The sequence below is a fragment of the Oncorhynchus mykiss genome, chromosome 16 (genome assembly GCF_013265735.2).
Source record: "Oncorhynchus mykiss isolate Arlee chromosome 16, USDA_OmykA_1.1, whole genome shotgun sequence".
Taxonomy (NCBI): Eukaryota; Metazoa; Chordata; class Actinopteri; order Salmoniformes; family Salmonidae; genus Oncorhynchus; species Oncorhynchus mykiss.
In genome coordinates this window covers 64,180,058-64,204,804 of record NC_048580.1, presented here as the reverse complement: position 1 = coordinate 64,204,804, position 24,747 = coordinate 64,180,058, and the positions used below count along the sequence as shown (strand labels likewise).

Sequence of the window (24,747 nt, the reverse complement as noted above, 5' to 3'; positions counted from 1 at the left end):
TGTGCATATGGAACATTTCTGTGATCTTTTATTTCAGCTCATGAAACATGGGACCAACACTTTACATGCTGCATTTATATTTTTGTTCAGTATACATGACCGGTCAAAAGTTTTAGAACACCTACTCATTTAAAGGTTTTCATTTAATTTTTTACTATTTTATACTTTGTAGAATAATAGTGAAGACATCAACTATGAAATAACACATGGAATGTACTAACCAAAAAAGTGTGTCAAGATGTGTATGAAGGCGAAGTCAGGTGCAGGAGAGAAGAGTATGATTAAATAAAACGCACTATATTATAGTTCCAAACCGGGAGCACAACAAAACAAACGCACTCAAAAAAACAGAACAATAAAGTAAAGCGCTAAACGAACATCACTAGACATGAAAACAATTACACACAAAACATGATGGGAAACAGAGGGTTAAATACAAATAGATTGATTGGGGAAATGAAAACCAGGTGTGTATGAAAACAAGACAAGACAAATGGATACATGAAAAATGGAGCGGCGATGGCTAGAAAGCCGGTGACGCCGACCGCCGAACGAACAAGGAGAGGAGCCGACTTCGGCGGAAGTCGTGACAAAGTGTTAAACAAATAAATAAATATTTGAGATTCTTCAAAATAGCCACCCTTTGCCTTGATGACAGCTTTGCACACTCTTGGCATTCTCTCAACCAGCTTCACCTGGAATGCTTTTCCAACAGTCTTGAAGGAGTTCCCACATATGCTGAGAACTTGTTGGCTGCTTTTCCTTCACTCTGCGTTCCGACTCATCCCAAACCATCTCAATTTGGTTGAGGTCGGGGGATTGTGGACACCAGGTCATCTGATGCAGCACTCCATCACTCTCCTTCTTGGTCAAATAGCCCTTACACAGCCTGGAGGTGTGTTGGGTCATTGTCCTGTTGAAAAACAAATGATAGTCCCACTAAGCCCAAACCGGATTGGATGGCGTTTTGCTGCAGAATCCTGTGGTAGCCATGCTGGTTAAGTGTACCTTGAATTCTAAATAAATCACAGACAGTGTCACCAGCAAAGCACCATCACACATCCTCCTCCATACTTTACGGTGGGAACCACACATGCAGAGATCATCCGTTCACCCACACCGCGTCTCACAAAGACACAGGATTGGAACCAAAAATCTCCAATTTGGACACCAGACCAAAGGACAGATTTGCACCAGTCTAATGTCCATTGCTTGTGTTTATTGGCCCAAGCAAGTCTCTTCTTATTATTTGTGTCCTTTAGTAGTTTCTTTGCAGCAATTTGACCATGAAGGCCTGATTCACACAGTCTCCTCTGAACAATTGATGTTGAGATGTGTCTGCTTCTTGAACTCTGTGAAGCATTTATTTGGGCTGCAATTTCTGAAGCTGGTAACTCTAATAAACGTATCCTCTGCAGCAGAGGTAACTCTGGGTCTTCCATTCCTGTGGCGGTCCTCATGAGAGCCAGTTTCATCATAGTGCTTGATGTTTTTTGCGACTGCGCTTGAAGAAACAAAGTTCTTGACATTTTCCAGATTGACTGACCTTCGTGTCTTAAAGTAATGATGGACTTTCGTTTCTCTTTGCTTATTTGAGCTGTTCTTGCCATAATATGAACTTGGTCTTCTACCAAATAGGGCTATCTTCTGTATACCACCCCTACCTTGTCACAACTCAACTGATTGGCTCAAATGCATTAAGAAGGAAAGAAATTCCACAAATGTACTTTTAACAAGGCACACCTGTTAATTGAAATGCATTCCAGGTGACTAACTCATGAAACTGGTTGAGAGAATGCCAAGAGTGTGCAAGGCTGTCATCAAGGCAAATGGTGGCTACTTTGAAGAATCTCAGATAGAAAATATATTTTGATTTGTTTAACACTTTTTTGTGTTACTACATGATTCCATACGTGTTACTTCATAGTTTTGATGTCTTCACTATTATTCTACAATGCAGAAAATAGTAAAAATAAAGAAAAACCCTGGAATGAGTAGGTGTGTCCAAACCTTTGACTGGTACTGTACATGAATGGAGGAATTACAAGAAAGTGACTGGTAGCAGGATTAATAATGATAATTAATAAACAGTTTGGCAGCAACATAAGTGGTGGGTGATTATGTAAGTGTGTGGGTCTTATAGTGTGAGTGTGCAAGTGTCAGTGTAGGTGTGATAGATGGATATACATGTCAACATGGCTTAAAAGTTACTGGTAGCAGGAATATATAAATACTTATGGTAATGTACTAATGGTAATGTGTACATATAAACAGGAGTAATAGTCACCAGTAGCAGGAGAAATACTGTAGATGTATACTAATTGTAATGGCAATCAGTCAATGAACACTAGCGTAGTGGTAGTAATAAATCTAGCTAATCAATAATCATTTTAGCAGCAGTGTAGGTGTGAGGGGGAGCTGTTAGCCATTTAACAGTCTTATGGCAAGGGGATAGAAGCTGTTTATGACTGCTGGTGTGAGAGGACCATGATAGGTCCTCAGTGATGTGGACACCGAGGAACTTGAAGCTCATGGCTCTCTTCACTGCATGCTGCTCCGTCGATGTAAACACTCGCTTACATCTACTGTATTTGTTGCTTGACAAGATTATTAGTGTGTAAGCAAAATAAGGCCAAGTAGTGTCCCTATAATAAATCCATAATAAATAGTAAAATCACAGAGTACTTAAATTGTCTTTGGTAAAAGTTTCTCCTCCATCGACCTCAGCCTAGCATTTCACTTATTGGTTGTGATTTTTACTTATTTAAACCCCTTTCAGCCCGTCGAGTTCACTGTCATTAGAATAAATTGTACTGAAGATGATCTATTATATTGACAAGAAAGTCAAGTGACCGCTTCTAACAATGGAAATGCATGTCCTCAATAATGGACATGTACTCTACATCTGCATCTACATCTGCGTTGTTTGCTGTTTGGGGTTTTAGGCTTGGTTTCTGTATAGCACTTTGTGACATCGGCTGATGTAAAAAGGGCTTTATAAATACATTTGATTGATTGATTGAAGGCAAGCGGGAGGAGGCAAGATCAGGTGGGACCATTCTAGCCAATGAGAGGGCATGAACTACTAGGACAACTCCAACAAAAAAGTGTCAAAGTTGCTGAAATGCACTTATGTCATTGCGTTGGTAAGAACCTAACCATTATGGAACATATATTTGATCAAATAAGCTTTACTCATAAAAATAGGAATTAGAATACTAGACATGAACCTTCTTATGATGGGATAAAGGTCATCCATTTTGGTCAGGGAGTCGGTCAACCATGGTTTGCAGTGCTGTGATAAGATAGGGTAAAATATAGAATTTGAAGAATCTGCACTTTGTATCTACACTGTATGTTTATTAGCTAGCTAGCCAGACAGTTTTAGAGGAATTATTCCATATAGTTTTTCTAATTAACTGGCAACAATCAAATATACCAACATTCATTCAACATTGTAGTCAATCCACAGCCATACACTGGCTGAAATCTGTTGATGATAGGATTTAGACAAGTTGTAAGTGCAGCAAGTACTAATATTGTGTCATATAATAGAACTCACAGCTTTCCAAGAAAACAACCATTTTGAAATGTATTGTCTGTTTACATATAGTTTAATAAGGGATATGTTTACATACAGTTGGTATAAGCCTATAAACTATTTATAATTATATGACATATTTTGGGTTGACAAAAATTCTGATACACAATTTCTGTAATATCACATGCCTTACTTTTATTTTCCTGCATAATTAAAATCAGGATTATGCCTCTACTGCTATTAACTACAATTAGACTGATTTGGATTTCTCCCAGACCAACATTGCTGCCATTTTAAATCCATGCTGAACTTTGAGGGGTTTATCCTATTAAATTACTAGAGGGGCTCTTTATGGCCTCACGTATGAAATAAAAAATTTTTTTTTTTTGGTTCGACACCGATTGACCTCCATACAAAAATATCTCACTTTGTGGTTATTATTTTCATGGACAGATTTTAGGGCGGAGTAAAATCTCTAGTTTCGCCTTTTCCTCTCTTGATGGTACCAACTCCAGCTACGCAAACACCACCGCAAATAGCGTATTTTAGTAAGATAATGGTCCAGTCAAAAAACAGCATCGACAGTCCGTGGGTCGTACGCTACGTTTTAAACGCATAATATATTCACAAAGAATTACGACGTAAATATGCGAGTATCTCTTTTTGAGAATACAGAGAAAACCGAAAGAAAAAATCTCGTCAGATTCGGATTGGAAAGCCTCTCCTGTTTCGGTGTTGGTTACCACTGTTCCCCGGTTCATGTTTTGTTAGCTATTAGATATTACATCATTGGACTTTCTCCCTAATGGATTTATCTAGTAAGTATTGCATTGTTATATTTCCTGTTAACATTTGGCTAGCAGTTGTAACTAGCTAGATAAGTAGCAGTAACCGGGACGAATATGATGAAATAACTTAATACGCATGATCAAGCTAGCCATCTAACCGTTGCATATTGTTTAGCAGTTAGACGTGTAGCTAGCTAATGCTAAAAGCTAACTACTGGATCTTGCTAGCCAGAGCTAGCTGTTAAGGCCTTCGTTGTTTTTTTGCTCAGCTGTGTGTCGTGATGTAAACTTTGTAATCAATTGGCTTTTCGGTGATCTCTAACGTTCATTTTCGATAACTACAAGTTTTTTTTGCTTGCTAGCGCGGCACTATGCAGGCTTGTCAAGCCAGGTCTTCTTCGTTAATGACCTGCTAGCGAAGGCCTTGCAATCAATCGTTCTGATTACCGCCTTAGCCAATCGAGGAAATGATTTAATCGCTTTTGCCAGATAGTGCTGTGGCTTTACATATTTTGTAGTAGGGGTCTTCTTATTAGTTATTGCTAAAACATGGCTTGTTGTTTTGAATTATGTCGCTAGATAGTTAGTTATTATTGGTGTTTGACTTTAGCCGTTGCATTTGTGTTCGTTAACTCGTTAAGTTAGGTAGGATAGCTTAAAGCTAACGCTACCTGTCATGTTAATGATTGTGATAAACATCTTTTGTAACTAGCTAATTATAACCAAAAATACTTTGATATACAGTAAATTAACAACTCCCGAAACTTTTAACAACATCGGCAGCTATCTTAGCTACATTGAACAACAATGTTACCAGGGGTATTCTCATGGGTACTACTAGCCCTTGTTCATGACTCTCAGTTTCTTTACATTAAGGGAAAGGGGGATACCTAGTCAGTTGTCCAACTTAACGTTTTCAACTGAAATGTATCTTCCGCATTTAACCCAACCCATCTGAATCAGAGAGGTGCAAGGGGCTGCCTTAATCGATATCCAGAGTCCCTACGCTTGGATTGAACATTACCACGCATCGCTTGCAGTATGTTTTTGGAAGCTTAACTTTATCTTCATATCAGCGAGATGGGGAAAAAAACAGTTTAAATTGATACACAATTTTATAGGGTTATTAGTGTTCCCACACGGCCATATCTCCATGTTACAGCCTGTGTTTACTCTGCTCATCAAACTCGTTGTGGGTGATTGTTCGCGAACTGCTATTTAGCATGATTCAAACACCTGTGTGTAACTGAAGAAGGCCTCGAGAAACGTGTTGTCATAGAAAAATACTGTCGGCTGCAACTGCTAAATCTGTTAAACAGTGTACACACAACACAGGAGGTTGGTAGCGCCTTAATTGGGGAGGATGGGCTCATGGTAATGGCTGGAACAGAATTGGTGGAATGGTATCAAATACATCAAACACATGGTTTCCATGTTGCCATTCCATTTACTCTGTTCCAGCCATTATTATGATCTGTCTTCCCCTCAGCAGCCTCCACTGAATACAGTAAGTGTATATTTTACATTTGTGAAATTATTTTGATGTGATATGAAGTAAAGGGCTTTATGTTTCTAGAACAATATTGCAATGTGAGAATCGATTCACGTTTAGGTGGAGTTTGGACCTTGGACCTTTTTAAGGAGTAACGGTATGCTCCTTAAGACTACATCTTGGGTTAGGGTACGATGTAGTCACAACCCAGCAACATAGGTAACTTGTTGAGGATTTATATACAGTTCCAACTATACTGTACATATATTTGTTGCCGTCATAGCAAATATAATCACGGTCAGTAATTTGTTATCCATAATTGTGGTCAAGAAATATCTTCACACTTTCATACTTATGTTTGCAAGGTCATGCTGTTTAAATGTATGTGTTAGGCCACTTGTTGTATAGTTTTAGTGAGCCGATCTCTGTCCTTGCTCTCATCAAATCTGTAACAAGTCAAGACTTTATCTTTAATGTACAGTACCAGTCAAAAGTTTAGACACACCCACATACTCATTCAAAGTTATTTACTTTTACCATTTTTTACATTGTAGAATAATAGTGAAGACATCAAAACTATGAAATAACACATGGACTCATGTAGTAACCAAAAAAGTGTTAAACAAATCAAAAGATATTTGAGATTCTTCAAAGTAGCCATCATTTGCCTTAATGACAGCTTTACACACTTTTGGCATTCTCTCAACCAGCTTCATGAGATAGTCACATGGAATGCATTTCAATTAACAGGTGTGCCTTTTTAAAAGTAAATTTGTGGAATTTCTATCCTTCTTAATGCATTTGAGCCAATTGGTTGTGTTTTGACAAGGTAGCGGTGGTATACAGAAGATAGACCAAGTTCATATTATGGCAAGAACAGCTCAAATAAGCAAAGAGAAACAACAGTCCATCATTGCTTTAAGACATGGAGGTGAGTCAATCCGGAAAATGTCAAGAACCACAATTGAAATTCATTAGAGTTACCAGCCTCAGAAATTGCAGCCCAAAAAATTGCTTCACAGAGTTCAAGAAACAGACACATCTCAACATCAACTGTTCAGAGGAGACTGCTGAACCAGGCCTTCATGGTAAAATTGCTCTAAAGAAACCACTACCAAAGGATACCAATAAGAAGAAGAGACTTGCTTGGGCCTAGAAACACGAGCAATGGGCATTAGATCAGTGGAAATCTGTCCTTTGGTTTGATCAGTCCAAATTGGAGATTTTTGGTCCCAACCGCTGTCTTTGTGAGACTCAGAGTAAGTGAACGGGTGATCTACGCATGTGCAGTTACCGCCGCAAAACATGGAGGAAGTGTGATGGTGTGGGGGTGCTTTGCTGGTGACACAGTCAGTGATTTTTATTTAGAATTCAAGGCAGATTTAGCCAGCATGGCTACCACAGGATTCTGCTACGATACACAATCTCATCGGGTTTGGGCTTAGTCCCACTATCATTTATTTTTCAACAGGACAATGACCTAACACACCTCCAGGCTGTGTAAGGGCTATTTTACCAAGAAGGAGATTGATGGAGTGCTACATCAGATGACTTGGCCTCCACAATCCCCCAACCTCAACCCAATTGAGATGTTTTGGGATGAGTCGGACTGCAGAGTGAAGGAAAAGCAGCCAACAAGTTCTCAGCATATGTGGGAACTCCTTCAAGACTGTTTGAAAAACATTCCAGGTGAAGCTAGTTGAGAGAATTCCAAGCGTGTGCAACGCTGTCAAGGCAAAGGGTGGCTATTTAGAAAAATCTCATCTCAAATATATTTAGATTTGTTTAACACTTTTTTTTTTTGGGTTCCCACATGATTCCATATGTATTATTTCATAGTATTGATGTCTTCACTATTACTCTACAAATTAGAAAAAATAAAGAGAAACCCTTGAATGAGTAGATGTGTCCAAACTTGACTGGAACTGTTCATTGACACTTTCTTATGGCCTTTCTATTGAAAGTAGATTTAATTACATGGCATACATTTTCATATTACTTACAATATTTGTCTCAATTGGGTATATAATGGAAGATAAAGTCCTTGTTTGGTTCCATAGCATAAACGATTCCAGTCTTCCCCACGCCAGTCCTACTGAGAGGGGAAGATGGCACATCAACATCTCCCATTGGAGCTTCCCCAGTGGACAGCAGTCCCAGATAGGGACACTGAATCAGATTCTGACCGGGACTCAGGAGTCGGAGAAGATGCCGGCAGTCACCGTGGCAATGACATCTCGCACCGGCAGGATGGAGTTGGAGAGCGAGGCGGAGAGGGGGATTTCACAATCTTTGTTGCCTTTCGAGGAAATATGGATGACGAGGACTTACAAGAGAAACTTGACAACATCCTTAACGGGATGCCTAGTATGCTTGAACTAGGTTAGTAATGGGTGGTGACGTGGTGTACCTTTTCTAAATGGTTAAACAGTTTCCTACTTTGTCAAACTACTTTCAGGATACATTCAACGTTTGAAAGCCATCATTTCAGACCTCTGTATTATTTATAAGCTGAAAATGAACTGTGATAGTGTACCTCTCATCCTCTGTCTTATCCCTCACCAGATTCCGATAGACTCCAGCCCCAGCATGTGGAGCCATGGAACAGTGTGCGTGTCACCTTTAACATTCCCCGGGAAGCAGCGGAGCGCCTCAGGCTGCTGGCCCAGAACAACCAGCAGCAGCTCCGAGACCTGGGCATCCTCTCTGTACAGATAGAAGGTATGTACAGTACGCAGATAGTCATTGCTGCTGCTATGATCAGGCCCAAAAGTGATAGTTTATTTTATAATAAGCATCCAGAAAAGTACTTAGACCCTGATTGTTGTTGTTAATGTTTGTTTTTGTTTCGTCCAGGTGAAGGAGCCATCAACGTGGCCATGGGGCAGAACAGAGGTCAGGAGGTCAGGGTGAACGGACCAATCGGCGCACCCGGACAGCTAAGGATGGATGTGGGATTCCCAGGACAACCAGGCCCAGGTACCTAACACTCATATTATGTCATACTGGCCCAGGATGGGGACGTAACAAGTTGAACTATATACATTCATTGTTCATCTTTTAGTTGTTAAAATATAAACAAACCTCCATACCAATCCAGGGCTTGACATGAACTATTGTCCTCTTGTCCAGGACAAGTAAGACAAATAGTCGGACAAGAAGAATATAGATTTGTTGTCCGAATAGTAAAAAAATAATATATATCACTCACAAATCACAATATCTAACTTTTACCCTGTAGGCCAACATTGGAATAATATTGAAAGAAATGTTTCATGTACATAAATAAAAAGGCCTACAGGTCAAATTGTAGGTGATGTGCATATCTGCTACAGCCTCATGTCCAAACCCATGCTGACATGAGGGAGGTGCCAGAAAATGTAGCCAAACTTTAATGAGACTTTTAATTACTTAAATATAGACTAAACACCAGTTATGTTTGACAAATATATATGTTTTATTGTCACATACAGTACACCGGATAGGTGTTTAACAGGGTCAGCTATAGTAGTATGAATGAACTGTGCCTCAAGTATGTCGAGAGAATCAAGGCTTCAGCCTTTAGCGTGACTCTGTCACAAGACCGGAGAGTCAAGGACAGTGCCTGTTGCGCACTGCACATCACCCACCTTAAATCTGAGCGGAGGCGGTCATCATGTTGAAACTATTTAACCATGAACTTAACTGTTTAAAACCTGGATGTTTTGTCATTTTATAAAAAGCATGTCTTACCTTGTTTCAAAGTATTTTAGGCTAAAATATGACCACAGAAATGTTGGGATTATTTTATAAACACTTATGACATTGAAACCAGCATGTTCTATTGGTTTTCAAGTCAGTGTTATTTTATTGTCCAGCAGCCAAAGGCATAATCCTAGTCATATTAGTGAACCATGCTAGTTGATGATAATCCTAGTCATATTAGTAAACCATGTTAGTTGATGATAATCCTAGTCATATTAGTAAACCATGTTAGTTGATGATAATCCTAGTCATTAGTAAACCATGCTAGTTGATGATAATCCTAGTCATATTAGTGAACCATGCTAGTTGATGATAATCCTAGTCATATTAGTGAACCATGCTAGTTGATGATAATCCTAGTCATATTAGTGAACCATGCTAGTTGATGATAATCCTAGTCATATTAGTAAACCATGCTAGTTGATGATAATCCTAGTCATATTAGTGAACCATGCTAGTTGATGATAATCCTAGTCATATTAGTGAACCATGCTAGTTGATGATAATCCTAGTCATATTAGTAAACCATGTTAGTTGATGATAATCCCAGTCATATTAGTAAACCATGCTAGTTGATGATAATCCTAGTCATATTAGTGAACCATGCTAGTTGATGATAATCCTAGTCATTAGTGAACCATGCTAGTTGATGATAATCCTAGTCATTAGTGAACCATGCTAGTTGATGATAATCCTAGTCATATTAGTGAACCATGCTAGTTGATGATAATCCTAGTCATATTAGTGAACCATGTTAGTTGATGATAATCCTAGTCATTAGTAAACCATGCTAGTTGATGATAATCCTAGTCATATTAGTAAACCATGCTAGTTGATGATAATCCTAGTCATATTAGTGAACCATGCTAGTTGATGATAATCCTAGTCATATTAGTGAACCATGCTAGTTGATGATAATCCTAGTCATATTAGCGAACCATGCTAGTTGATGATAATCCTAGTCATATTAGTAAACCATGCTAGTTGATGATAATCCTAGTCATATTAGTGAACCATGCTAGTTGATGATAATCCTAGTCATATTAGTGAACCATGCTAGTTGATGATAATCCTAGTCATTAGTGAACCATGCTAGTTGATGATAATCCTAGTCATTAGTGAACCATGCTAGTTGATGATAATCCTAGTCATATTAGTGAACCATGCTAGTTGATGATAATCCTAGTCATATTAGTGAACCATGCTAGTTGATGATAATCCTAGTCATATTAGTAAACCATGCTAGTTGATGATAATCCTAGTCATATTAGTGAACCATGCTAGTTGAAGATAATCCTAGTCATTAGTAAACCATGCTAGTTGATGATAATCCTAGTCATATTAGTAAACCATGCTAGTTGATGATAATCCTAGTCATATTAGTGAACCATGCTAGTTGATGATAATCCTAGTCATATTAGTAAACCATGCTAGTTGATGGTAATCCTAGTCATATTAGTGAACCATGCTAGTTGATGATAATCCTAGTCATATTAGTAAACCATGCTAGTTGATGATAATCCTAGTCATATTAGTAAACCATGCTAGTTGATGATAATCCTAGTCATATTAGTAAACCATGCTAGTTGATGATAATCCTAGTCATATTAGTAAACCATGCTAGTTGATGGTAATCCTAGTCATTAGTGAACCATGCTAGTTGATGATAATCCTAGTCATATTAGTAAACCATGCTAGTTGATGATAATCCTAGTCATATTAGTAAACCATGCTAGTTGATGATAATCCTAGTCATATTAGTGAACCATGCTAGTTGATGATAATCCTAGTCATATTAGTGAACCATGTTAGTTGATGATAATCCTAGTCATTAGTAAACCATGCTAGTTGATGATAATCCTAGTCATATTAGTAAACCATGCTAGTTGATGATAATCCTAGTCATATTAGTGAACCATGCTAGTTGATGATAATCCTAGTCATATTAGTGAACCATGCTAGTTGATGATAATCCTAGTCATATTAGCGAACCATGCTAGTTGATGATAATCCTAGTCATATTAGTAAACCATGCTAGTTGATGATAATCCTAGTCATATTAGTGAACCATGCTAGTTGATGATAATCCTAGTCATATTAGTGAACCATGCTAGTTGATGATAATCCTAGTCATTAGTGAACCATGCTAGTTGATGATAATCCTAGTCATTAGTGAACCATGCTAGTTGATGATAATCCTAGTCATATTAGTGAACCATGCTAGTTGATGATAATCCTAGTCATTAGTGAACCATGCTAATTGATGATAATCCTAGTCATATTAGTGAACCATGCTAGTTGATGATAATCCTAGTCATATTAGTGAACCATGCTAGTTGATGATAATCCTAGTCATATTAGTAAACCATGCGGGTTGATGATAATCCTAGTCATATTAGTGAACCATGCTAGTTGATGATAATCCTAGTCATTAGTAAACCATGCTAGTTGATGATAATCCTAGTCATATTAGTAAACCATGCTAGTTGATGGTAATCCTAGTCATTAGTGAACCATGCTAGTTGATGATAATCCTAGTCATATTAGTGAACCATGCTAGTTGATGATAATCCTAGTCATATTAGTAAACCATGCTAGTTGATGATAATCTTAGTCATATTAGTAAACCATGCTAGTTGATGATAATCCTAGTCATATTAGTAAACCATGCTAGTTGATGATAATCCTAGTCATATTAGTAAACCATGCTAGTTGATGATAATCCTAGTCATATTAGCGAACCATGCTAGTTGATGATAATCCTAGTCATATTAGTGAACCATGCTAGTTGATGATAATCCTAGTCATATTAGTAAACCATGCTAGTTGATGATAATCCTAGTCATTAGTAAACCATGCTAGTTGATGATAATCCTAGTCATATTAGTAAACCATGCTAGTTGATGATAATCCTAGTCATATTAGTAAACCATGCTAGTTGATGATAATCCTAGTCATATTAGTGAACCATGCTAGTTGATGATAATCCTAGTCATTAGTGAACCATGCTAGTTGATGATAATCCTAGTCATATTAGTAAACCATGCTAGTTGATGATAATCCTAGTCATTAGTGAACCATGCTAGTTGATGATAATCCTAGTCATATTAGTAAACCATGCTAGTTGATGATAATCCTAGTCATATTAGTAAACCATGCTAGTTGATGATAATCCTAGTCATATTAGTAAACCATGCTAGTTGATGATAATCCTAGTCATTAGTAAACCATGCTAGTTGATGATAATCCTAGTCATATTAGTAAACCATGCTAGTTGATGATAATCCTAGTCATTAGTAAACCATGCTAGTTGATGATAATCCTAGTCATATTAGTAAACCATGCTAGTTGATGATAATCCTAGTCATTAGTAAACCATGCTAGTTGATGATAATCCTAGTCATATTAGTAAACCATGCTAGTTGATGATAATCCTAGTCATATTAGTGAACCATGCTAGTTGATGATAATCCTAGTCATATTAGTAAACCATGCTAGTTGATGATAATCCTAGTCATATTAGTGAACCATGTTAGTTGATGATAATCCTAGTCATATTAGTAAACCATGCTAGTTGATGATAATCCTAGTCATATTAGTAAACCATGCTAGTTGATGATAATCCTAGTCATATTAGTGAACCATGCTAGTTGATGATAATCCTAGTCATTAGTGAACCATGCTAGTTGATGATAATCCTAGTCATATTAGTGAACCATGCTAGTTGATGATAATCCTAGTCATTAGTAAACCATGCTAGTTGATGATAATCCTAGTCATATTAGTGAACCATGCTAGTTGATGATAATCCTAGTCATATTAGTAAACCATGCTAGTTGATGATAATCCTAGTCATATTAGTAAACCATGCTAGTTGATGATAATCCTAGTCATATTAGTAAACCATGCTAGTTGATGATAATCCTAGTCATTAGTAAACCATGCTAGTTGATGATGCTCCTTTTGTCCAAGTTGGAAAGGGCAGTGTGGAGTGCAATATAGATTGCATCTGGATCTGTTGGGGCGGTATGCAAATTGGAGTGGTTCTAAGGTTTCTGGGATAAGGGTGTTGATGTGAGCCAAGTGACATGAGCTTTTGGATAACAAAAAAAAGAGATCCTTCAGACGAGTAGGACAGGTGGCTAAAAAAGTTCATGTCAAGCCCTATAATCTCTCGTAGGAGGCATGAGAATGAGCAACCCGTCGATGGTCCCCCCTGGCCCTGGTATGTCTGGCCAGGCCATGGTCCCCAGCAGCAGTGGACAGATGCACCCCAGACCCCCTTCGCAGACTGGTGAGGACATACTTGCTTAATAACCAACCAGTTAACTCATTCACGGATCCAGAATATATGCAACTTGTTCAGAGGTAGTGAACATGTATATGTTTTTCCCCTCCTTCAGATGCAATGGACCCCATGATGTCCTTACAACAACAGCAGCAGCTTCAGCATCCCCAGGCTGGCCCCCACAGCCAAGGCCCCATGCCCCCCCAGGCTGGCCCCCACAGCCAAGGCCCCATGCCCCCCCAGGCTGCTCACCACATTCAGGTATATAATCACTAATGAAGCTCAACAATAACCATGTGTTTATAATCACTATCAATACTACCAAGTAATGAAAGGATCAACGGTATCAGGAGTTGATTGCATTTATAAAGGCTGTATTTTGACCACAGGTCATGCAGGCAGGGCGGCAGCTGAACCCAGCCGCCCTCCAGCAGCTGCAGCAGGCTCAGCAACAGGCCCAGCTTGGTGGCCCCCGTCCCCCTTTCAATCCCTCCGGCCAGATGCCCGTACCCTCCGGCTGGAACCAGCTCCCCTCGGGGGTCCTCCAGCCTCCTCCAGCCCAGGGAGGACCCATGGGCCCAGCAGCCTGGAGGAAGGCCCCTCCCCAAGTCCAGATGGGCCAACGTCCCCCCTCCCTGGCTACGGTGCAGACCCCCAGCCACCCTCCACCTCCGTACCCGTTTGGTAGCCAGCAGGCTGGCCAGGTGTTTAATGCTATGGGGCAGCTACAGCAACAGCAGCAGTCAGGGGCTGGTCAATTTGCAGCGCCCCAACCTAAAGGTCCCCAAGGTGTGCTTGGAGGGGTGGCAGGACTCCCTAGACCTCATCTGCCTCCATCAGCAGGGCCTCAGGGTAACCTCACAGCCAAGTCCCCTGGGTCTTCGTCTTCCCCCTTCCAGCAGGGTTCTCCAGGGACTCCTCCCATGATGGGTCAGGCCCAGCTAGGCCCACGCTCTATGACCCCACAGGGTTTCCCTCAAGGGGTGGGCTCACCGGGCAGGGTGGTGATGGGACAGCAGGGTAACATGCAGCAAGGGTTCATAGGAATGCCGCAACATGGGCAACCTGGACCTCAGGTTCATCAAGGAGGAATGGGAGGTAAGAAGCTAAACCATTGTGGATGACTACAAATGATTCATTCACTTTCATAGAGTATGTTTGTTTCATGGCCACAGATGATTTCCTGTGTTATTACCTTTGTCGTTAGAATTGCTGTTAACTAGGAATGTGACTGTATTTCAATATTTCTTTCCATGGCAAAAATGAAAACATGAAACGGATAACACTTTGGTCCTTTTAAAAACCTGCTGTATGTAAAATGTTGTGCTATAGCGTGAAAAATACATTTGTGATTCTGGATGACAACGTTTGTTTCCAACATTGGGGATGTTTTCCTCAAGAAATGATATCTGATTCGTGTTTTCTTTCCTTGCCACATACTAGCGTGTATCATGATACTGGTATCGTCCTGGCCCTACTGGTATCACAATTCACTCTTAACTCAAAATAGTACTCAGACAGTTTAGTGTAATACAGACTCACTATAATGACCGTGTTAGCTGGGCTGATGAAGTTCCCCATGGTGGTGTTTGATCACAGGCATGCCCAAACGTCTGCCCATGGGGTTCCCTAGCGTCTCAGGGAACCAGAACTTTGCCCAGGGTCAGGTGACTAGTGCCCCAGGAACCCCAGGGGGAGGAGCCAATCCCCAGCCCCAGAGCAGCCAGACTATGGCCCACACAGGTACAAGACCAAGAATAGATCAGCACATACCTTTCAGATATACTGTATACCATAGAAAAATGCTTAAGAGCAGATAACACAGTGATATGATTTAGACTGCATTCGTCAGTGTCATTCTTCTATCACAATCTGATTTCAGGAGCCCAGTCGTCAGCCTCCACCCCCAACACCATGCAGGGTCCATCCCACTCCCAGCCCAACGTCATGGGTCTCCACAGTGGCATGGCTGGCCAGCCCCAAGGCACAAACTCTGGGCCCAGTATGAGCCAGCCCCAGCCAGGCCTCCAGTCCCAGATGATGGACCTCCAGGGCCAGCCCGTGTCCTCGTCTCCCAGCCAGATGGTCCAAGGTGGGGGTCAGGGGCAGACAGTTCTCTCTAGACCCCTCAACCCAGGGCAGAGAGGAGGCATGACCCCACCCAAACAGCTGATGCCACAGCAGGGCCAGGGCCAGATGATTGGAGGGCCGGGGCACCAGGCGATGCTCCTACAACAACAACAGCAAAACTCCATGATGGAACAGATGCAACAAATGCAAGGAAACAAGCAGGCGTTTGGGTTGAAAGGTCAAGCCGGGGTCATGCCAGGTCAGATGATGCGGGGTCCATCTCCTAACGTGCCCGGTAACATGGCTCAGTTCCAGCAGCCTCAGGTGGGCCAACAGCAGCAACAAATGACTCCACAGCAGCAGCATCAACAGCAGCAGCAAATGGCTCAGCTCCAACAGTTACAACAACTGCAGCTACAACAGCTACAACAGCAGCAGCAACAACAGATGACCCAGCAGCCCCAACAGGTATTTCATTACTTTTTTTCCTTTTTTATTTGCACGGTGGAAAACCATCCACAAATGTTTACTTCTGGGTAGCATTAGAGTATTATTTCACTCGCTCATTCCTTAATTTGTTCAGGTCCCCATTGGCGGCAACCCCAACCAGGCCATGGGTATGCAGGGTCAACAGATGAGACTCCCCAGTGGTCATCCTCTGGTCCAACAGCAGCTACAGCAGCAGCAGCAGCTCCAACAAAAACAAGCCATGCTGCAACAGCAGCAGCAACACCCACACGCTCTCGGGGACCCCAGCGGTGCGACAGGCGACATGGGCGGTGTCCAACAGATGCTCCCAGACATGCAGGTTCAGCAACAAGGCATGATGGGAATTGGAGTCCCTCAGCACATGCAGGTGGGCAATGGCCACTTCCCTGGTCATGGGATGAACTTCAACCCCCAGTTTGGGGGTCAGATGCCCATGGGAGGGCCGTGTGCTCAGGCAGGGGGGTTTCCAGTGAACAAGGATGTGACGCTAACCAGTCCTCTCCTGGTCAACCTGCTTCAGAGTGACATCTCTGCCAGTCAATTTGGACCTGGGGGGAAGCAGGCGGCTGGAGGACCTGGCCAGGCCAAACCCAAGAAGAAGAAACCACCACGCAAGAAGAAGCCCAAAGTAGGGGAGGGACAGCAGCCGGTCGAGGGGCTAGGGTAAGCAGCTGGATTTAATTTAAATTAAAAACTATACTGAACAAAAATATAAACGCAACATGTAAATGTTTCATCAGCTGAAATAAAAGTTCTCAGAAATGTTCCATATATACCGCACAAAAAGCGTATTTCTCTCAAATTTTGTGTACATATTTGTTTACATACATGTTAGTGAGCATTTCTCCTTTACCAAGATAATCCATCCACCTGATAGGTGTGGCATATCAAGAAGCTGATTAAACAGCATGATCATTACAAAGGTACAACCTTTTGCTGGGGACAATATAAGGCAACTCTAAAATGTGCAGTTTTACCACACAACACAATGCCATAGTTGTCTCAAGTTTTGAGGATGTGTGCAATTGGAATGCTGACTGCAAGAATGTCCACTAGAGCTGTTGCCATAGAATTTAATGTACATTTCTCTACCATAAGCCACCACCAATGTGGTTTTAGATGTATTTTTCTTAGTAATAAATCCCTTTTGTGGGGAAAAACTCTTTGTTTGCAGGGCCTTGCTCCCCAGTGGGTGTGCATGGCTCTCAGTGGGTGGGCATATGTGAAATCCATAGATTAGGGCCTATTTCCTTATTTGAACTGTAATTCACAAAAATCTTTGAAATTGTTGCGTTTTATATTTTTGTTAAGTATATATTTGCACATGGTATTTGTTATTGTACATGGTTTGTCATTGAGGTATTGTTCTCTCCTCAGGGGTCTGGATGTGGGGGCTGGCCTGGAGGACCCAGAGCTGCCAGGGCTGAGTGGGGAACAAGGAGTGGGCATGGACCCTTCCGGACCCAAACTCTCAGACTTCACCAACAGGCCTGCAGGTATGCAATTTCAATGCTTCTTGGTTTGCTTACTCACACTGTTCTATATAGTTGATTGGCTTTCGATCACTCCTTTTCTCTCATGTCAGGTTTCCCAGGTCAGCCTGGAGACCAGAGAGTCCTACAGCAGGTGCCCATGCAGTTCATGCAGCAACAGCAGCAGCAGCAGCAACAGCAGCAGCAGCAGCAACAGCAGCAGCAGCAGCAGCAGCAGCAACAGCAGCAACAGCAACAGCAGCAGCAGCAGCAGCAACAACAACAACAGCAGCAACAGCAGCAGCAACAGCAGCAACAACAACAGCAGCAACAGCAGCAACAGCAACAGCAACAGCAGCAGCAGCAACAACAACAACAGCATCAAATGCAGCATATGCAACAACAGCAAATGCAACAGCTGCAACAACAGCAAATGCAACAACTACAGCAGATGCAGGGACTGCAGGTTCCTCCTGGACAGCAGCAGGGGGTGGCTGGAGCTCAGGGTCCGACTCAAGTCCAGCCACAGATGCACCCTCATCAGCTACAACAGCAGCAGCAACAACAGGTATAATCTACTGTCAATGTGTACTTGTTGCTTTCAGCCTTGCATTTGTGTATATGGTGAAAATACACATTTTCCATTTGGACTATGGATCATCTAGATAACTGGTTTATTGTTTTAAAGCAGCAGATGCTGATGATCATGAAGATGCAGCAGGAGCAGGCTAAGAGCCGGATGCCCCTCCCTCCAGGCGGGCAGCACCCCCCCAGGGGCATGTTGAATCCCGGGGAGGCCCAGAGAACACCCGGTTCCCAACAGGGCAACATGCCTGTCATGATCAACCTCCAGGGGCACGGAGGAGTGCCTCCCTCTCCAGACAAACCCAGAGGGATGCCCCTCATGGTCAATCCACAGGTTGGACACACTATCTGGATGTTTGACATTTTTGTATATCATATTTATTGTTATTGTCTTGTGAATGTTCTATGCTTGTTGAATTTGTCTGTGTAGGATAATGAATTCCTCTGTGTGTATACATAAAGTATTCTCTTGTTCTACCTATGTAGATGGCTGGGGCAGCCAGAAGGATGTCTCACCCCGAGGCAGGGCAGGGTACTGGGGCTGAGGAGGCTCCTGGAGCGGCCAACTCCCTGCAAGACAGACCCGGGGGCCAGGAGATGGGGATGCCGCCTGGTAACGGGGCCCAACAGATGGTGGTGAACCAGGGCCCCAATGCCCACATGATGAAGCAAGGCCCAGGCCCCTCGTCCCAGCACCCTGGAGCCAGCCCCCAGCAGCAGATGCCCCCTCAGCCCCAGCAGGGTGGCCCCATGCCAGGCCTCCACTTTCCTAATGTCCCCACAACTTCCCAGAGCTCCAGGCCCAAAACACCCAACCGAGCCAGTCCCAGGCCCTACCACCATCCTCTCACCCCAACCAATCGTCCTCCCAGCACTGAGCCCTCTGAGATCAACCTCTCCCCTGAGAGGCTGAATGCCTCCATCGCAGGCCTGTTCCCCCCCAAGATCAACATCCCTCTGCCCCCCAGGCAGCCCAACCTTAGCCGGGGCTTTGACCAGCAGGGTGGGCTCAACCCCACCACTCTCAAAGCCATAGGGCAGGCCCCTCCCAGCCTAACTTTGCCCAGCAACAACGGAAGTGGTGTAGGTAACTCTAACAACGGTCAGCAGTCTTTCCCTACAGGCAGTGGAGCTGCCAACTCGGGCCAGGGCAAACCGGACAAGCAGCCTGGTGGAGGTCAGGCTAAAAGGGCCAATCCCAGTAACGGCCGCAGATCCAGCCCGGCCTCCAGCCGCAAAGTCACTAACCCCAGCTCAGGGAGGCAGAAGTGGACCAAAATCACCCTTGCATCCCCTTCTCACCAGCAACAGATGGTCAACCCCCAGACAGGGCATACCATGATGCTGAGCCCCACCCCAGTGCCTCCTAGCCCAGTCACTCTTCCACCAGCGGCGGGGGTGGGCCTAGAGCCCCAGCAGATCCAGACCCCCTTCCAGGTGATGCAGGGTAACCCAGCTGAGATGCCCAGGGAAGGGCAGGGAATGGCAGGTGTAGAGCACCGGCAGATGCCCCAGCCTCTGAGGGAGCTCTCCGCCCCACGGATGGCTAGCCCCCGTGTAGCCACTCCTCAGGATGCTAAAGCTGGGCTGGAGCAGACAGTGGTGATAGTGGAGCGGCAGCCTGTACAGAGCACTCCTCAGCAGGTGTCTGGATCTGAGGCCTCTCCTTCTCTCAGGGATGCGCCTTCCTCCCTCAACCAGCTGCTGGATAACGCAGCCACCCCCAGCGTGCCTCCCAGGCCCACTCTGAGTGCTCCAGATGGGGATGCTGCCTGCAAGGAGAGCTCTAAAGCCTCCATAGTTTCAGAGAACCCATCCAGTGTTTTTCAGAGCTCGAATATGGGGGCTACCACTGTTGCTACTACTGCTGCTGTGAACGAGCCAGAAGCGAAACCCAAGCCTAGCTCAACCCCCAGCCCAAAACTCCCAAATCCAGTCGGTAGTCCTAACCTGCAGCGCAATGCAAATACCAATCTGAATGCTAATCCCGGCCCTAGCCCCAATCTTAACCCAACTGACAGCCCCAACCTAAACTCTAACTCTAGCCCCAGCGTCAAGCCTAGCACCCCTAGCCCTAACTTAAACCCTACCATTACCCACGGCCCTACTCTAAACCCTACTCCTAGTCTTAGCGTCAGTGTGGGCGCCAGCGTCAGTCACAGTAGCCCCATCCCCAGCATTACCTCCAGCCCCAAACCTAACCCAAACCCTGCCGTTGGCCCCAAACCTAACCCTGCCATTAGCCCCAAACCTAACCCAAACCCTGCCGTTGGCCCCAAACCAACCCCCAGCCCTAAACCCTCGACCAATGTCCCCACTGTCCTGCAGATCCCTGCATCATCCGCCACCATCTCCCCCAACCAGATCAGTTACACCCCTGCACCCACCCCCCAGGCCCCCCCAGCCATCATCTCAGCTATGGTGGCAATGCCCAAAAAGAACATCAGACCCCAGCAGTCCAGCCAGCAGACCCGTGGTCCCCACCCCCAGTTTATCACCACTCCTGTGTTTAACACCGGTACCCCCATCTTCCAGGTCCCTACAGTGTCTGTGGCCCCCAATGCCACGGTAGTGTCCCAGCCAGTCACCATGGTAAAGCCCATACAGGTGTCCACCACTAACATCCAGCTCACTGCTGCTCCAACCCAGGCCCAAGCCCCGGCCTCGACTCAGGCTGCTGTGGTCAGTGTGGCTAGCTACCAGCCTGCCCGAACGCTAGTTGGGCAGGTCCAGATGGCCACTAGACGTGCTTCCCCTGTCCCTGTTAGTACTCTGCCTCGTCCTCCGCAGCAAAGCCCTGGCACTCCCAAGTCGGAAACTCCAGGTGAGGCGCCCCCTGGCCAGAAATTGAGCCCACCTGTTGGGCAGCCATCCCCCCATCCCAGCCTCTCTCCCACAGCCTTGGCGTTTGCCTCGTCTTCCGTCCAACAGCCCCTTGCGTCCCCTCCTCCATGCTCCAGTCCTGGTGCCCCAGCCAGCACCCGGAAGAGCCCTATGTCCACCCCCTTGCCTGCCCAGGGAAAGCCTGCCCAGGCTCCTGGCTCTGCACCACCAGTGGGTAATCGACCAGATTACCAGCAGGTTGCTGAAGCACGGGCTGCCCAACCTTTAGAGGGGACTTCCCAGCCCCAGAGGGGGCCGAACTGGGCTGTGCCCCCTCACGCCTTCCCTCCACCCCCTGCATCTGTCATCCAGACTCGGACCACAGTGTCTGGAGCACAGACTCGGACCACAGTGTCTGGAGCACAGACTCGCACCACAGTGTCTGGAGCACAGACTCGGACCACAGTGTCTGGAGCACAGACTCGGACCACAGCTGCTGCTGTTCCTCTGAAAGTCACCACTCCTCCTCCAGTATCAGCGCCAACTCCTGTCCTTGCGCAACCTACTGCACCAGCCCAGTCCTGTCTTCCTGCCTCTACTACTACCACCCCTCCCCCAGTGTCAGTCCCTGTCCCCACCCGAACCCCTACTACTGCCCCTGTTCCTACCCCTGCTCCTTCTTCAGCCTCAGTCCCAAGACCATCCCCATCCACCTCTCCTGTTGCTGGTGTCCCTGGACCCTCCAACCCCCCCGGTGACTCCCCAGCCATATCCTCCCTAGTGGCCCCTACCCCTACTGGGGCTCAGCCTGCCCCCACAGCCATGGAGCCTCCCAGCCAGCCAGCCCCACTAGAGCCCCCAGCACCTGCAGGCAACACCCCAGGTACATATTGATCGATAAATCAATCAATGATTGAGTGACTTATGTCAAACTTTGACTGATAATAATAATCTCCACCATGTCCTTTCTCCCAGTGTCAGTCCAACATGAACCTCTACAGCAAGAGGAGCCTGCTGCTACGGAGAAGACGGGTAAGTACTGTGACACTAACTTATCTGTAACAAAGTGGTTAATGCTCCAGGCATGGTAATGACATGATATGGCATATTGTTAAGAGGACGGATGGGAACATCCATAACGTAAGCTAAGATTGTGATATATTATGAGAGAACCATAAAATGTAAATGCATTAGAGCAAGTAATAGAGCAAGTTATTCATGCAGGCTGTGCTGATCTAGGATCAGTTTTAACTTTAAGATCATAATGAACAAGGTTATTTGGACAGATTCTAGAGCAGTGTTAGCCTGGTTGCCAGTCTGTTTAGCTAACATTCCACTCCCTGAACTATGTCATGTGCCATATGTTTGGGCGTTGCCAATGGTGCGGTTTTTATAGGCCCTTCTCTTGGCCGCAGAGACATTTCACTGTTTTTAAAGTTAATTTCCTACAATTATACACATTTTACCATGGCTGAGGCCTTGTTCTTATGTTATCTGAGTGACTCGAGCATTATAACAAAGTCAATGCCATGACATTTTTGGAATTTAAGCTTCTCCCTGACTGTCAATGTTTTGGGCGGGGTGATTATTAGTTCTCGAAGATGATCTTGTTTAAAAATATTGCTCAATTATCTTTTCCACATACCCCCCCCTATAAAACATTAGTACATTTTTGGGGGGCTGCCACGATTTGACAGCGTTGGTGCCCCACTGCTAAATGCACATAAGGGAAACATTGCTTTATATGATACCCTGTATGCTGTGAACATAATATGCCCTTTGCTGTGATATTTAGTAACCTTTTTTTTTGTTTTTTTCCCTCTACAGCAGAAGTTGCCACAGTAACTGAGCAAGGGTGAGGTTGTCAAAACAGATTTCAAATGAACAAAATGAAACCCTGTTCTTTTTAATAAACAAATACTTTTCATGCCAGGGGTGATTGGGATATTCCATTGCCTTTAAGGTTAACATCAGTATTTAGTACTTGGCCTAGTCTGCTGTAAGTGCCATGTTTGTAAACAGAAATGCTTAGACATTTGTAACTCTACTGAAACTCAGGGAGTTTATTTGGTTGGCCAGGGCAGGGGGGGTACATGGCGAAACCCAATGAGCCACGTGGCCTCAGCACTTGGTATGTATGCTTAGCATGCAAACTATATCCAAACTTAATGCACGTCAAAAGACAACTCAAGCACTACCACTCCATAAGATCTTGTCTACAATATGAATATGGCCATATCTGATTTATATTTTCTGGCGATTTAATTATTATCATTAAGCGTATTTTGGCGGACTAAAACCATGTTTGTTCAGCATCGTCACAGTTAGGGTTTACCTCTGTTTTTCCACTTCTATCACAGATGGGCAAAGAAAAGAAAGACTCCTGTCAACTTAGTCCCAAGGTATGTATTTACATGTGTGAGTACTGTCAGGATACACGCAGCAGCCCTGTCGTGTTCACCATTTTGTTATCTATCGGATACTGTTTGGGGTGAAGACGGGCGACAGTATCTGTGGTAGACGAGGAAAAACAGCCCATTCCCGAAGTGGTTTTCCCAACTGAACTTTCACTGAGTAGCTACTGTAGAGTTACTATTTCTATTATTATCTCTGTAAATGACCTCTCCTGCTTTTCTCTTTCTCCCCTGTTCTGCTTTCTGTTGGGAATCTATCAGGGCTGCCGTGGAGAAGCCGAAAGGTCCCAGCAGACGGAGCTCGCGGGCTGAAAAGGAGGTGGAGGAGGAAACGGTGGCAGACAGCGCACAGAGGAAGAGACCAGCCAGGCCTGGAGCCAGCACTGTGGTTGCTGCTAAAGGTACACACAGGCACATGTGTACAGTACACACACTTCCCTCTGAGGGCACACACTCTCTCACACAACTTACTCTTGCATAGCTTAAATTGTTATTTTAAAGTTCTTTGTCTCATCAAACTTGTCCCCCTCTCTTTCCTGTGGCCTTTCAGAAACCGGTGCCAGTCCTACCCAGGCTAAGAGAAGGAAGTCTAAGTGACCACAGTAGTGAAACCCTGTGAACTGTAAATGTGTTTTTCTGTCAATCATTCAATGACTTTATTTTCTCCCAGATTATGAATTCACAATGGAGAAAATAACAATGTACAGATAATTGTTTTTAAAATAATTATGTTGATGTTTTGTCCCAGCTATCATGTGAGGTTGTAGCTAGTGTGTGTTTGTGCGTGCGTGAATGTGTTTAGTTTTTAAACAATTATGCTGGATTAATCATGTGAAGACTGATAATTGAAGGTGTCTCAATTGTATAATTATGTTGTGAAACTTAATAAAGTGTTCTGCTACTTAATTGTCCTGTTTTAATGTGTTGAACTGACATTCTGTGAAAGAAGTTCACACATAAGTGGCTGACATGGCTGCATGAATTGTTTCATTTTACAATATTTTGTTAGGACTGAGTGCTGTCCCCTTTTTTAAAAGTGCA

At 43.9% G+C, this 24,747-nt stretch overlaps 1 protein-coding gene across 1 annotated transcript; it reads left to right on the top strand.

The window, feature by feature from the left end:
- Positions 1-3,964: 3,964 nt before the first annotated feature.
- LOC110492529 (nuclear receptor coactivator 6) lies at positions 3,965-24,612 on the top strand. The gene is made up of 20 exons (XM_036945795.1): positions 3,965-4,359; positions 7,882-8,203; positions 8,387-8,542; positions 8,678-8,800; positions 13,746-13,859; positions 13,969-14,114; positions 14,243-14,951; positions 15,453-15,596; positions 15,736-16,391; positions 16,507-17,075; positions 17,790-17,908; positions 17,998-18,161; positions 18,213-18,452; positions 18,573-18,803; positions 18,956-22,175; positions 22,268-22,324; positions 23,120-23,147; positions 23,653-23,694; positions 23,968-24,107; positions 24,257-24,612. The coding sequence occupies exons 2-20, from the start codon at positions 7,930-7,932 to the stop codon at positions 24,301-24,303; spliced, it is 7,179 nt and encodes a 2,392-aa protein (XP_036801690.1). The 5' UTR covers positions 3,965-4,359; positions 7,882-7,929; the 3' UTR covers positions 24,304-24,612.
- The last annotated feature ends 135 nt before the right edge of the window (positions 24,613-24,747 follow it).